The sequence below is a fragment of the Chrysochloris asiatica genome, unplaced genomic scaffold (assembly GCF_000296735.1).
Source record: "Chrysochloris asiatica unplaced genomic scaffold, ChrAsi1.0 scaffold00007, whole genome shotgun sequence".
Classification (NCBI taxonomy): domain Eukaryota; kingdom Metazoa; phylum Chordata; class Mammalia; order Afrosoricida; family Chrysochloridae; genus Chrysochloris; species Chrysochloris asiatica.
Window position 1 is genome coordinate 29,167,857 of NW_006408525.1, and position 16,132 is coordinate 29,183,988.

Sequence of the window (16,132 nt, forward strand, 5' to 3'; positions counted from 1 at the left end):
GAAAAAGCCAGGGTTGTCTTGTTTGCAGCAGCACCATTTTGTTTTGGTGACAAAGTTCCAAGGGGCCTTCTCACCAACTTCCCTGAGGATGCCACCTCTTAGCTAGACACACTGATGATTTCTACCCTCTCCCACTCAAGCTAGGGCCACTAAAGTTTCAGCACTTTCTTCTCTCTCTCCCTCCCTTCCCCTAACTCCCAAGTTCTTCCCCAGACACCAGTAGCAAGGGCCAGTCTCTGAGGCAAAGGAGAAGTAATGTGGGGATTAGGACAGGACTGAGCTCATATATCAGTCTTGTCATTGGTGTTAAGTGCCGTTGAGTAGGTTGAGTCAGTTCTGACCCATAGCATCCCTGTATAGGGTTTCCTAGGAGCGGCTGGTGGGCTTGAACTGCCAACCTTACAGTTCAAACCAGCTTTGCAGTCCAGTGTATTAACCCACAGCGCCATACCAGGACACTATATATCAGCCTAGGAACAGGCATACAGCAATGCTCTTGTTTTGATAAAGATGATGGGAAAAAATTTCTATCAGGAACGGTGGTGTGTAGACAGTGACTCAGCATAGTATATTTGTTTTAATATATTTTTTGAAGATAATAACTTTTTTAATGGAAACTCGCAGTGGAGTCCTGATGTGGTGCTGTAGGATAAGCACTGGACTGCTAACTGTAAGGTTGGTAGTTCAAACCCACCAGCTGCTCCTCAGAAACCCTATACAGGGTAACTCTGAGTTAGAACCAAGTCGACAGCACTTACCAATAACAACAGCATCAAAACTGGCTGTGTTTAAAGGGCCGTAGGAAGGCAGTTTGAGGGATGTCCTATAAATAATGTTGTTGATGTTAAATGCCGTCGAGTCGGTTCCGACCCATAGCGACCCTGTACAGGGTTTCCGAGGGTGTAAATCTTTACGGGAGTAGAAAGCCTCATCTTTCTCCCGCGGAGCCGCTGGTAGTTTCGAACCGCTGACCTTAAGGTTCGCAGCCCGATTCGTAGCCACTACGCTACCAATGGACAATTAATTGTGTCTGGTATCAAACATATATTTTATCAAAAGATCAGTTATAATGAAGTCATTTTTGAACTGCATCTGGTTCAATGTCTCTTCTGGGGAGAGAGAGTAGAAGAGTTCCAGGGGCATCTTGGTTTGGGCTCTCAAGTTACCTGCAGCTACGTATGTATTTGTTTTCCTTTGACTTCAAAAATAATAATTTGGGTGGTGCAGAACGTATGTGTGTTGCATTTTTAAAAAGTCACTTCTGAAAATATGCAATTAATAGATTTGTAAATAAAATACTAATTTTACTATTAAGACATATGCTCAAGAATGCCCAAAGAATCAAAAAAGTTCTTCTACTACATAGTATGATTCTAGGGCCCCTCTTCCCACAGAGATTATAACACCAAACAAACTCCATGTCTGTTCTCCCTTCCAAGAATCTACTTGAGGAAAGTAGTGTATCAAAGAGAGACACAAAGGAAGTCAAGAGGACTAAATCCTAAAACCCTAACTCTAAATCTTAAGTAGGCAAATTGAGCATGTTCAATAAAGTATAGGACTTCCCATTCCATTCTTGGGGGAAAGAAGGAGATGGAAGGAGTGGGAAGAGCTCAGAGGATACAGTACTGATTCCTGTTGTTGTTGTTGTTAGGTGCCATCAACTTGGTACTGACTCATAGCGAACCTATGCACAACAGAATGAAACACAGCCTGGTGCGGCACCATCCTCATAACTGTTGTAAAGGGATTGAGCCCATTGTTGCTACCACTGTGTCCATCCATTTTGGGGGGACCCTCCACTTTACTGATCTCTCCTGACAAGTATAGAGTACAAGAGACAAAGTCTTGCCATCCTTGCTTCCAAGGAACTTCTTCCAAGACAGATTTGTTTGTTCTTTTAGTACTCCTAATATTCTTCTTGAACACCAAAATTCAAAAGCATAGATTCTTCTATTGCCTTCCTTATTCATTGTCCAATTTTCACATGCATATGACTGAGAGTATTTGCATAGGAAAATTGGGATTAAGAAGTAGTTTTCACAAGGGAGGAGACAGGTAATCCTCTGGGGGGAGACTGACGGGATTTGGGATTTGTTTGAGAGACAAGCTTTATTGTGACCATTGTCCAGGCCTTGGACTAGAATAGCTTTTGTCGTTTGTTTTTTGCCTATGCATCAGGTTTGTTGTATAGTTATTCAGTCTTCACCCACATCCAGTTAGAGAACATGATCCCATTTTACAGACGAGACAATGAGAAAACTAAAAGTCCCAAAGATGAATCTGTCCAAAGCCACCCATTAGATAGAGGAAGTACTAGTTCCCTCACCCTGAAAATGAGCAGAGGAGTTGATACTATAACTAAAATCTATCATCTTCCGATTTGTTATAAAGTCGCTTGAGATCCTACAGCATAAGCCCGAAGGAGTGAGGTTCAGCAAGGATGCAGATTCTCTGTAAAATGAGTTTGTTTTTTTCAGAATTTTGTGTTCTGTCTTTTGCTAGACTTGGCCAACTCCAGGTTTCTTCCCGGCACCTAATGCACAGGTTACTTTTGCCCTCTGCTGACGGAAGACGGTAATGAGTTGGGAGGAGTAAAGGTTTCCAGGCCTGACGGTGGGCGAAGAAGCTCGCTTACCTATAGAGGACGTCCGCCAGCGTGCAGAGCAACCCACTCCTGTCGGCCCTTCCTTACATACTTCCGGTATGATCTCTATGATCCATCCGGCTGCATCGGCACAAGTTCCTCGAATCTTCAATTTACTGTAAACAGAAGCGGTGTGCAGTGATCCGGAAGCGGAAGCTGAGGCCGGATTGGAGTAACTCCGAAGGCCGTCAGTGTGGAGGTCTTCGGATGCTATAGCTATGGCGGTAGCCGTGGCTCTGGCGGGAGCCCTAACCGGGGCAGAGTCAGGCCCCGCGGAAGAACTCGCCAAACTCGAGTATTTGTCTTTGGTGTCGAAAGTTTGCACCGAACTGGACAATCACTTGGGTATCAACGACAAGGATCTGGGTGAGTCCGGGGAGGTTCTTAGGCCTCTGTGCCGGGGGCAGAGAGAAACGGAAGGAGAAAAGAGGTTGACGGGCCGGGTGTGTGTGCGTGTCTGTGAATCTCACAGAGATTTGGGCCCAAGGAACGTGCGCCCGTGGTCTTTGCTTGAGAACCTGCCAGGTGTAGCTGTTAAGAAACCATTTCGCAGAGCTTCTACTGAAACTCAGGGCTGCCATCGTTGCTTCCTCTTCTCCCCCAGCCCCAAATAAACAAAGCAGCAGCAGCAGTACCATCCACGATGATGTTGATGATAACTACTGACATTTATTGGGTGCTCACTGTGTGTCAGATATGATCCTCAACGTTTTGTTTACAATGTCGTACTTGATCGTTACCACACTGGGAGGTAGCATTATTACCTATTTCTGTGTCTAGATTGAGAAAACAAAGCTCTGAGGATTTTAAGTAATCCCCCTCAGGATCACATGCCCTGGTTTGGAACTCAGATTTTTTTGAAGTCAGTGTCTTGTAGACACTTTGAGTTGTGCTCCTGACTGTTCATGCTATTCTTCTTCCCAAACATCAGTCAGTTTGGGGGCAAACTGTACTTCTGGGAAACCAAAAATGAGAAATCAGAGAAGACTACTAGGGTCCTAGAGCAAGTGCATAGGACAAGGAGAATCCTTAAGACGATGAGAGAGGATGAATGCCATCTAGGACATGAGTGGAGGGTTGATCTTTGAAAGATACAGGGATGCTTCATCCATTGTAACAGATGGGAGAATAGATGCCCATGGTTACAGATGTAAAGGCTTAGAAATTGATGCTAAGAAGAGGGAAGAAGTTGCATCTGACTGTTGTGTTTTCTAAATGAAGATGAAGTCATCAGAGCGATGGAATGGAAGGAGACTTTGGAAAGAGGGGTTGGAGGGCTTAGATGTGTGACCTTAGGCAAGATTGTTCATTTCTCTGAAACTTTAAAATGGAGATGATGTCTTTTTCAAAGGGTTGCCTTGTGGTAGGTGCTTAGGAAGATGCCCTGTAGCCAGTATGTTTTGGTTCATTTTTCTTTTGCCTCTTAGTCCAAGTATGAATTCTGTATGATTCTGCAGTCGCCTCTTTTCTAGATTATGTTGTTGTTGTTAAGTGCTGTCGCGTCAGTTCCGACCCATAGCGACCCTGTACAGGGTTTCCGAGGCTGTAAATCTTTACGGGAGCAGAACGCCTCATCTTTCTCCCGTGGAGCGCTGGTAGTTTCGAACTGCTGACCTTAAGGTTCACAGCCTGATTCATAACTACTACGCTACCAGAGCTCCTTTTTCTAGATGATAACCAGGTGATAATCTAATCCTTTTGTTTCTGACTAATAAGTCCTTTCTCGGTCATTTTAACAAGATCCCCAGATGATTTTTATCTACACATGAAAATCACATGGGGATCTTGTTACCAGTGTAGATTCTGATTGAGTATATTTGGGGTGGAAATGCACATTCAAAGACAGATTCCAGAACAGGAGTGGTATGGTAGGACTCATCAGACTGATCTTTCAGGTATGCTTATGTTGTTGTTGTTTTTGGTAGGTTTAACATCCATATGAAATAGTAAAATTAAGGGGAAAAAAATGGTTGCGGAATTCAGTTTGAGGATTGTCTTGTCCCATGATAAAATGTACTTTTCTCCCGAGAGTTCTTAATAAATAATGCTAATGTTTGAAATTTGCAGAACTGGTGTCCTGGGGTAAAATGACCACAAAGTTAGGGTAGTGAAGAAAAGGGATTTTATTTGGCATATGCACGTGCTCAGAGTTTTAAACATTGTCACATCTAGGGTCTATATGAAAGTGTGCCTAGCTAGTGGTTTTGTGAAAAACGGAGACAATGACCTGTTGCAAACAGCAGGGCTTTCCTTGTTTAAATGCACGCAAAGGCCCGGTGAGTCATTTTGAAGTAGTATCTTCTCATTTGTAAAAAACTTAATAGTAGATGGAAACTTAATTCTTTTTGACTACTTGAATAGAATTTCTTGCCCAAATGCCATTTCTTTCTGGGTTTAATTTGTGTGTTTTTCTTGTTTGCAGCTGAATTTGTCATCAGTCTTGCTGAGAAAAATACTACCTTTGATACATTTAAGGTTTCTCTCATTAAAAATGGTGCCGAATTCACGGTATGTATGTATGGGGAAGTCTGTGTTGTTTCATTACCACTATTAAACTTAAAAATAGGGTTTGATATAGGAAGGAGATAAGAATCGGTACATAGCATTTAAATAAGCTCTTAATTGTGTAATGTGTACCTGCTACTAAGCACTGGCAGCAAAGTGGTTAAAACACTCAGTTAGTAACTGTGAAAGGTTGGTGTTCGAATCCACCAGCTGCTCTGAGGGGAAAGATGTGGCAGTCAGCTTCCATTCACACTACAGTCATGTGGCGGTCTGCTTCCGTTCACACTACAGTCATGTGGCGGTCTGCTTCCGTTCACACTATAGTCTTGGGAGCCCTGTGGGGCAGGTCTACTCTGTGTGATAGGTTTACTCTACCACTCGGCTGTCAGTTTTTCATATTGTGGTGGTTGGTTTGTGTGTTGCTGTGATGCTGGAAGCTGTGCACTGGTATTTCCAGTACCTGTAAGGGCGCACATGGTGGACAGGTTTCAGTGCAACTTCCAGACTAAGACAGACTTGAAATAAGGAGAGGCAAGCCACTTTTGAAAGGTTAGCCATTGAAAACTTTATGAATAGTGGAACATTTTCTGGTACAGTGCTAGAAGATGAGCCCCTCAGTTTGGAATCCACTCAAAATATGACTGTTGAAGAGTTGCCTCCTCAAAAGTAGAGTTGATCTTAATGACATGGGTGGAGCAAAGTGGCGCACAATTCAAAATAAGAAGAAATTGCTCCAAGCACCCATTAACTGGAATATGGAATGTACAGAGTATGAATCAACAAAAACTGGAAGTCATTAAAAATGAAATGGAATGTATAAAGACTCAAATATTAGGTATAATGAGCAGAAATGGAGTGATCTTGCCATTTTGAATTGAATAGTGCCGGTTGACTATGTTGGGAATGACAAACTGAAGAGAAATGGCATTGCAATCATCAAAAAGAGCATTTCAAGATCTATCTTGAAGTACAGTGTTGTCTGTGATAGGATAATATCCATATGTTTACAAGGAAAACCAGTTAATACCACTATTATTCAAATTTACGCACCGACCACTAAAGCCAGTGATGATGAAATTAAGATTTCTACCAATTTCTTCAGTCTGAAATTGATCAGGCATGCAGTCTGAATACACTCATAATTACTAGTGATTGGAATGTGAAAGTTGAAAACAGAAGAACGATTGATAATTGGAAAATACGGCCTTGATGATTGAAATGATGCTGGAAATTACATGATAGAATTTTGCAAGACCAGTGAGTTATTCATTGCAAATACCATTTTTCAGTGATATGAACAAGACTATACCTCAATATCATCAGCCAAAACAAGGCCAGGGCCAAATGTGGAGTAGACCATCAGTTGCTCATATGCAAGTTCAGGTTGAAGCTAAGAAAATGAAAATATTCACAAGATCCAAAATAATACCCACATGAATTGAGAGACCCATCTCAAGAATAAATTTGATACATTGAATATTAGTGACCAGAAGAGTTGTGGGATGACAGCAAGAACATCATGCATAAAGAAAGCAGAAGGTTGTTAAAAAGACAGGAAAGAAAGAAAAGGCCAAAACGTTTGTTAGAAGAGGCTATGAAACTTGGCTCTTGAACATAGAGAAACTAAATTGATTAAAAGAAATGCTGAAGTATAAGAGCTGAACCACTCAAGAAGACAAAGTCAAGCATGGTAATGAAATGTGCAGAGACTTGGGGTTAGAAAACCAAAAGAAAGACCATGTTTAGTATGTTTTTTAAAACAAAGAACTGAAGAAAAACTTCAAATGCAATATTGAAGGATTCCATGGGCAAAATACAATGGTGCAGGAAGCATCAAAAGAAGATGAATGGGTTGCAGAGTCACTGTACCAAAAGAATTGGTCAATGTCCAACAATTTCAGGATGTAGCATCTGATCAAGAACCGATGAAAGGAAGTTCAAGCTGCGTTGAACATACTGCCGAGAAGCAAGACTCCAGGTATTGACAGAATACAACTGAAATGTTTCAACAAACTGATGGCATCTCTGGAGGCACTTACTCATCTGTTCCAAGAAATTTGGAAGATAGCTACCTGATAAATTAGAAGACATTCATATTTGTGCTCCTTCCAAAGAAATTATAGCAGTACATTGATGGAACTGCCAAAAATCCAGCTGGATTCAGAAGAGGATGTGGAATGAGGGATCTCATTGCGGATATCAGATGAATCGTGGCTGAAAGCAGAGAATACTAGTAAGATGTTTAACTGTGCTTTATTGGCTATACAAAGGCATGTGACTGGATCATAACTAACTATGGCTAGCATTGCGAGGAATGGGAATTTCAGAACACTTAGTTATGCTCACAGAAAATTTGTACATAGACCATAGGCAGTTTCTTGAACAATGGGGTACATCAGATGGATCTTAGCTGAAAGCAGAGACTACCAGAAAGCTGTTTATTTGTTAAACAATAATATATAATCAATGTGCTGTATTGATTATGCAATGGCTTTTGACTGTGTGGATAGTGACAAGCTGTGGATAGCAGTGAGATCACTTAATTGTGATCATGAGGAACCTGTACGTAGACCAAGTTGCAGTCGTGTGAACAGAACAAGGGGACACTGAATGGTTTAAAATCAGGAAAGGTGTGTGCCAGGGTTGTATTTTACAATACTTTTTCAGTCTGTATGGTGAGCAGATAATTCTAGAAGATTGATTATATGAAGAGGGATATGACATCAGGATTGGAAGAAGACTCATTAGCAACCTGCCATATGCATATGACATAATCTTGCTTGCTGAAAGCAAAGAGGACTGATGAAGATCAAAGACTGGTCTTCACTATGGATTACATCTCAATGTAAAGAAAGGAAAAATCCTAAATGGAGAAAAGATTGAAGTTGTCAAAGACTTCATTTTTCTTAGATCCGCAATCAGCACTCAAGGAAGCAGCAGTCAAGAAATCAAACAATATATTGCATTAAGCACATCATCTGCAGAAGATCTTTTGAAAGTGTTAAAGAGCAAAGATGTCAGTTTGAGGAATAAGGTGCACCTGACCCAAGCCATAGTTTTTAAGAACCATAACCTAGCCAAGTTGACACAAAACATTAACCAAGCCTTGATATTTTCATCACCTCATATTCATGTTCAAGTTGTACATTGAATGAATAATGAATAGTGAAAGTACCATGGACTGTCAGAAGAACACATACATTTGTTTTGAAAGATTACAGCTGAAGTGAGGATGTTGAGATGTGTCGTGTACTTTCATACATTGTCAGGAAGGACCAGTAAAGCTCAGGGTCAGTGAAAACCAGGAAGACGCTCAATGAGATGGGTTAACACAGTGGCAGCAACGATGGACTCAACTATACCAATTGTGAGGCTGGCACCTGTGTTTTATTCTGTTGTGCACAGGGTTGCTATGTGTTGGAATTGACTCCATGGCACCTGACAACAACAACAACGGATTGCTAGGCAAGCCAGACTCCGCGTTAGCAGGTTTGGTTTTTTGTAAGCAGTGGAGCTATACTGGATTTCTTGTGATATCTTTTGAGAAAAATGAGGCAGGCTTTCCATCCTTAAATCTTTGTGGGTGTGCACATTTGTATACTGTGAATAGAGGAAGTCAGAAACAGAAGTGTGGGTTTTGGAGGTAATACTAAATCACATAAAATGGTTTAAGGAATCTAAGGAACTTTTCCCCCAAGAGCACTAAATGCCAGCTTTCTCTGAAGGCTCTGCACTGTCTGTGTCCACCTGTCTCTGCACATATCAGGTGGACAATCTGTGCTTTATTTGTTCCAGCTAGTGTGTGAAACTCTAGACAGGGTCGCTATGAGTCGGAACTGACTCAATGGCACTTGACGACAACAACAACATGTGTATGAGAGGGCTTCAGAAAGTATTTGTGGGAAAATGGAATTGAAAGATAATGGAGTTTTTCCATAAACTTTTTTTTTCCCCCCAAGCCAAACTGTATCCAGCTTTATTAAAGATACTTTTCCTAAACAGTCATGGTATTCAGGCAGGACATGGGCAGACAGTTGCTAACAGTATAGAACAACTTTCAAACTCCCTTCTTTGATGGACTACCAAAATCAGAAAGTCACTATAAAATCCAATTAAGCCTTCAGCTGATGCCCTGAACAGAGACAGTTTTAGAGTAAGGGTTGACATTTCACATTTAGTATATTGTTTCACAACTTTTCACGAGCCGACCCTGACTTTCAGAAAATGAAATGAAAATGGCAGAATGACCAATTTGAAGACCCACAATCTAAACAAAGGAACCACTGTTCTTTTGAAGGGTGCCCCTGAGATGTCCAGATTGCCTGACACATGAATACCAGTTTTCTGAGGGTATTTACGGGAGTCAAGTCTATGCTGAAGGCAGAGAGGGCGAAGAGGATCTGAAGATGTAAAAACAAGTTGTGCTTTTTCCACACCACGTGGCATTTGTGCCAAGGTGGCTAATGTGTGTTAATGTCAGGGAATCCCTCCTTCTGAGAACCAAGAGGGAGTCTCTCAAAACTAGATGGGAAAGGTGTTGGCTTCCACATCAGTTCAGCTTTGGAGACACTGTATTAGTGACATTTGTCCCTTTCCCCAAAAACAGTGAAGTGTTTTGTGTGCTAACAACATAGCTTTAAAAAAGTAAAACAAAATTCTGCATTTTTATAAAACTTGCTAAAAAAATCGTATTTCAAACTGTATAGTCACCAGAAGTCCACAGTTAACAAAACTGCACACACTTTCCTTGGCATCCCCAGCACCGTCAGCCTTCTGTACCTGGTCTGTTTTGGCATCTCCATTTCCTGCAGGGTTATTCCATCCTTGCCAGCGTCAGCGTTCCCCTTTGTCCCTCTAGGTACCTTCTCTCCCTTTGCAGGGGCCCTTTTAGGCTTAGGCTCTGGCTTTGGAGGATCTGAGGTTCATGTTTCACCTTGGCTTTATCTCCCATAGCATTCCCTTCAGCCTTTCTCTTGGGCATGGTGGCTTCGGCGGTAGGGTGCAGGGGCTGGACGCAGGGATGTGGCTATGCGTGGGCTTTGCTCACCTCTTCCTCACACTGCTCCTCCCTTAGTTTTTTAAGCCCCCTCATATTAAGCATTGATCAAGTGACTGATAATTTTTGTTCTGTTTCTTTTTTGTTGTTGTTCTGTTTCTTTTTAAAGGATTCTCTTATTAGTAATTTGCTGCGTCTCATACAAACCATGCGGCCTCCAGCAAAGCCTTCTACTAGCAAAGGTGAGTAGAGCTCTTGCTGAGCATAGCCTCTAGCATGGTTTAGTTTGGGAGCAGCCAATAAATTGCATTTGCTTTTCTCCCAGAAGTTGCTGAGTAATTATTCTAGTGAATTGTTTCAAATAAACAGAGACAAAATTAAAATTGTAAATCCTAACTAAATGAGTGTTGCTGTGCGTCTCTTCCGTGGCATATGCCCAGCTCCTCTGCCTGTTGTGGGCCCCGTGATCAATGCTTTCTGATAAGTTATGTGTATAGTAATGTGCATGATAGTAATGTGTAGCAAGATGGCATGTTCTTTTTTTGTTGGATACAGATCTGCTGTTGAAGTTTTGTTTTAACTACAGTATTAAGAACATTAATGTATTATTATTATTTTTTTTACTCCTTTATGCTCTTTCATGAAACAAGATCCAGTTTTTCAACCGAAAACTGAAAAAGAAAAGCTGAAGGAGCTCTTCCCAGTCCTTTGCCAACCAGACAACCCTTCCATTCGGGTATTGATAGCTGTTTTAGGAATGTCTATGACTTCATGCTTTTCTGTGTCTCATTACTTATTTTATTGACTTAAATTTGTCTTTGTGTTATATAGTCAAAGTGAAAGCCTTTGGTTTACAATTTATTCCTTGAGCATCTGTTACGTATAGAATATTGTTAAAGGATTCAGGGAATGATACTCAAGGGAAATGTGACTAGGAATTGTGGCAAACAATGACTAGGGACATGAAATAGGTAAGAGATAACAAAGTTTTGAACAGATGATTTTTAGGGTTCTTGCTTCATTACATGTTCCAAACCAAACCCACTGCTTTCGAGTTAATTCCCATTCATCGCAAGCCTGAAGGACAGAGTAGAACTGTCCAAGACAGGGGGTGTCCAAGTCTGGGAGTCTGGTGTGGTGCTGTTGGATAAGCCCTTGTCCCGCAAAGTCAGTTTGAATTGTAAGGTCAATGGTTCAAACTCATCAGTTGCTCCTTGAAAACCCTATACAATATTGCTGTTTGTCAGAACTGACTCGACAGCACTTAACAACAACAAAACCTTTATGGAAGCAGACTGCCACGTCTTTCTCCCTCAAAGCTGCTGACTGGTTTGACCCACCAGCCTTTCATTTAGCATCTGAGTGCTTAACCGTTGTGCCACCAGGACTCCTTTGATCCTGTTAGGAGGTCTAATTTTTGGAGTGTTTTTGTTTTGTTTGAGCAGATATGTTTTTTAATTACATACTCTTTGCCAGCACTGTTCTAAGTACCAGGGACGTAACAGTGCACAAAACAGACCACAGTCCCTGCCCTCTTGGAGATTGCAGTGTTGGGGGTGGAGGTGGGAAATAGACATGTAAATCGTCTAGTGGGAAAGAGGTAGGCAACACTGCCTGTCTCAGTAAGGACTGTGGGAACGAGCAGAGTAAAGAGATGGGAAGGAAGAGGGAGGGTTGCTTTTTAAAAAAATGTTTAAATCTATATTATTTTCGTAGTCATCACTTGCATGATTCTGTGGTACCAAAAACCTGCCATTGAGTTGATTCCAACTCAGTGACCATATGGACACAGTAGAACTGTTCCCCGGGGTTTCCGAGCCTCTTTCTCCCACAGAGTGGCTGGTGGGTTTGAACCACTCACCTTTCAGCCAGCACCCCAGCGTTTAACCTACTGCACCACCAGGGCTTGCTTTCATAGTTTATTAAGTGCCGTCAAGTCAGTTTTCTGACTCAGGGACCCTGTTAAGGTTCCCAAGGAGTGGCTGGTGGGTTTGAAGTACAAACCTGTGATTAACAGTCCAGTGCTTATCCTACAGTGATACGCCCAGTATTCCTGCTTTCACAGTTGTTGTTAAGTACCATTGAGCCAGTTCTGACTCAGTGACCCTGTATAGGGTTTTTGAGGAGCGGCTGGTGGATTTGAACTACTGCCCTTGTGCTTCAAACCCATATTGCAATTGAGTACTTATCGTACAGTGCCACACATCAGATTGCCTCCCATAGGGTTGTGTTAAGGGTAAAGGGCTTTGTTGAGTGTTGAAGTGACTTTCAAGAGCCTTTGCTCGTCTGCACTGTTCGTAACCTGTCACCAGACTCTTACTGCTGATGGGTTCCATTCCAGTGCCACAGAAATTCCCAGAATAATACAAGAGTGACAAGACTTGTCAGTCTGATTTTATATTTGGGACACAAGTTTTTAAAAAAGGAGCCTTTGCTGCTTCCTCCTGCATCTATTTTGAGTTGTGTCTGCTTCCGTCACGTGTGATCTGTGTTAGCAGCATTGCTCAGTTGGTAGACATACCTGAAGTACGGATACCTAAGTGCCGTTTTTTCCCCTCTTCTTCTAATTTTGCTGGCCTGTCCCGTAGACCATGTTGGACGAGGATGATGTGAAAGTCGCTGTGGGTGTCCTGAAAGAGCTGGAAGCCTTAATGCCCAGTGCAGCGGGCCAGGAGAAGCAGAGAGACGCGGAGCACCGGTGTGTCCTGGGGTTCTTTGGAAATTTAGGGTATCAAGGATGATTGTTGAAGTTTTGGACCAGCCAAGCAAAATTTTCGGTGTGTGGAGAATCTGGACTGGTTGTGCACTATATTCTTGGATCTGATTTTATTGTTCCCTGCCAGGAGAGTGTATGCAACAAATGCTGAGATGCTCAGAAGTTAGAAACCTTCAGAAAGGGACTGAATGTGTGTATTTGTAGCCACACCCTGTATTGACCGGTACGGATATCATGGTTCCTAAACTGTAGGTTAATTTAGCGCTGTCTGTATTACTACTGTGGCAGATGGCTTTAACAAAGAGAAATGTATTTTCTCACAGTTAGGAGGCCCGAAGTGCAAATTCCGAGTGTGGGCTTTGGGGAAGGCTTTCTCTCTGTTGGCTCTGGAGGAAAATCCGGGTCTCTTCAGCGTCTGCTTCCTGGCGCCCTAATCAGTTCTCATCTAGCACCTAGCATATGGCTGGCTGCTTGGAGATGCAAAGGTGAAATGGGACTGGTTTCTGTTCTAAACAGGTGCTTGTTTATTTGTCAGGGACAGGACAAAAAAGAAGAAGCGGAGTCGAAGCCGAGAGCGAGAAAGAGACAGGGAACGAGTTCGAGACCGAGATAGAGACCATAAACGGCGACACCGGTCCCGTTCTCGATCACATCCCCGGACCCAGGAGAGGAATAAAGGGAAGTCTAGGTATCGGTCTAGGAGTAGAAGTCAGAGTCCCCTCAAAGACCGCAAGGACCGGGACAAGTATGGGGAGAGGACTCTCGACAGATGGCGGGATAAGCATGTGGACCGGCCTCCCCCTGAGGAGCCTGCCATCGGGGACATTTACAATGGCAAAGTGACCAGCATCATGCAGTTCGGGTGCTTTGTGCAGCTGGAGGGACTAAGGTAAGGACGTGCTCGCCATGTGCACCTTCTAAGAGGTTACTGTCATTCTAATTGTTGACTTTGATGAAAAGCTCCCTTAATTAAATCAGCCATATAGACTTTGAATTTGACTTTTTCTTTGAAATGTGAATCAATTCACATTTGTTTTTTCCTCTGCTTTTTAGGACATTTGCCAGTTAAGACATGATACTTTGTCTTGCCAATTTCTTTCCTTCGGAAGGGTGCTTACTGCAGCTTTAGTGTTTGACCCCTTTTTGGTACTTTACTCTTCAGTTTAACACCACTTCCTCTTGTTCAGTTCCTGTGAGAGTGGAAACGGGTTGGGAAGCAGCATTTTGAGGCATGCTCCAGATTACCATCCGACTTTTTCCTCAGGAAGCGGTGGGAAGGACTCGTGCACATCTCTGAGCTTCGGCGGGAAGGCCGTGTGGCCAATGTGGCTGATGTGGTGAGCAAAGGCCAGAGGGTCAAGGTCAAGGTGCTGTCTTTCACTGGGACCAAGACCAGCCTGAGCATGAAGGTAGGTGAGATCACCAGTCTGTTTCCACATCCGAAGGCCAAGGAAACCTGAGACTAGCAGGTGAACTAGCTCCCTTATCTTTGTGCCTTAGGATGTGGATCAAGAGACTGGAGAAGACCTCAACCCAAATCGACGACGGAATCTTGTTGGGGAGACCAATGAGGAGATCTCCATGCGGAATCCTGACAGACCCACTCACCTCTCCCTTGTCAGTGCCCCTGAAGTAGAGGATGACTCGCTGGAGCGCAAGCGCCTCACTCGTATCTCTGACCCAGAGAAGTGGGAGATCAAACAGGTTGGAGTCTTAACATTTATGTTCCTGCAGTCATTGTGCCTACTGCACAGCGTGGTGACTAAGAGTATGGGCCCTGGAGTGTGCTGACCTGAAGTGACTGCTGACTGCTTACTAGCTATGTGAGCTTGAGCCTCTTTATGCTTACTTAGTGTCCTCATCTGTAAAATGAATGTAGGGGTTAACTCATTTTACAGATGAGGCTGGGTTACATAATAAGAAATGTGCAGAATGCTGTGGAAACAAGGGAAAATGCAGATAGCTTCAGGGGGGTGAGACTTTGAACCCGGGCTTGTCAGCACCACGGTATAGTGCCTGCAGGAATGGCATATGTGATATTTGAGGCCCTGCCTCCTGGGTCAGAGAAGAAAACCCCTTGGTTTCCTACCTGAAGCTCATGTATTTACTCTCCTACAAAAGAAGCACTTGAATCTTAGGGGTGGTGAGTGCCGTTTCTAACTCATAGCAACCCTGCGTAGGGCTTTTGAGGAGTAATTGGTGAGCTTGAATCACCAACCTTGTGGCAAGCAGTTTAGTGCTTATTCTCCAGCCCCACACCAGGACTCCGGGTTACAAATGCTGCCTTCTGGACTTATTGTTTTGTCTAGATGATTGCAGCCAATGTCCTTTCTAAAGAAGAGTTTCCAGACTTCGATGAAGAGACCGGCATCCTTCCTAAAGTGGATGATGAAGAAGGTAACTTGCCACTTAAATTGAATGGGATCATGGATCTGGAGGGTAATTGACCAGGTGAGCCATTGGACTAAGTGTCGATAGTTTAACCCAGTGCTTAGTAGTCATTTGTGCTCACAGTCTTTCTCAAAAGAGAAAGGGTCCCTCCTTGATGGAAGCAAAAAGTGTATTTCCCCACAAGTATTTATGTATTACAGGAATCTTGTTATACTTATTGCTTATAAGAAGTTTTAAGAACATAAAACATTATAGTTGTACTTTGGGAAGTAAATTTTTCTTAAATTTGTTGAGAGTTTGCACAGCAAAACATATATTGGTTCATCCGTTTCTGCACGTGTGATTTGGTGACATATACTGCATTAGGCAAATCTGCTGCACAAAACCTTGTAAAGTGTTGAAAAGCAAAGACGTCAGCTTGAGGACTAAGGTACACCTGACCCAAGCTGTGGTATTTTCAGTAACCTCATATGCATGTGAAAATTGGACAGTAAATAAGGAAGACCATAGAAGAACTGATGCTTTTGAGTTATGGTGTTGGAGGAGAATATTGAAAGTGTCATGGGCTGCCCATAGAACTAACAGATCCTTGTTGGAAGAAGTGCAGCCAGAGTGCTCCTTGGAGGCCAAGATGGCCAAACTTCTTCTGTCATACTTCGGACATACTGTCCGGAGGGACCAGTCACTAGAGAAGGATATCATGTTTGGTAAGGTGGAGGGTCAGAGAAAAAGAGGAAGACCCCCAGCGAGATGGATTGGGCTAGTGGCAGCATCAGTGGCTTCAAGTGTGGCAACAGTAGTGAGATTGGCCCAAGACCGGACAGCGTTTTGTTCTGCTGTGCATAGGGTCGCTATGAGTCGGCACCGACTCGATGGC

General features: G+C 42.9%; 1 protein-coding gene across 1 annotated transcript in view; it reads left to right on the forward strand.

Moving 5' to 3' along the window:
* Positions 1–2,800: 2,800 nt before the first annotated feature.
* Positions 2,801–16,132, forward strand: part of DHX8 (DEAH (Asp-Glu-Ala-His) box polypeptide 8) — a 39,276-nt gene continuing 25,944 nt past the window's right edge. The window contains exons 1-9 of the mRNA XM_006832705.1: positions 2,801–3,013; positions 5,070–5,155; positions 10,318–10,390; positions 10,799–10,884; positions 12,737–12,846; positions 13,400–13,753; positions 14,129–14,273; positions 14,365–14,568; positions 15,174–15,261. Coding sequence (XP_006832768.1) covers positions 2,866–3,013; positions 5,070–5,155; positions 10,318–10,390; positions 10,799–10,884; positions 12,737–12,846; positions 13,400–13,753; positions 14,129–14,273; positions 14,365–14,568; positions 15,174–15,261 — 1,294 coding nt within the window. The 5' untranslated portion in view covers positions 2,801–2,865. The remainder of the gene's footprint in view (positions 3,014–5,069; positions 5,156–10,317; positions 10,391–10,798; positions 10,885–12,736; positions 12,847–13,399; positions 13,754–14,128; positions 14,274–14,364; positions 14,569–15,173; positions 15,262–16,132) is intronic.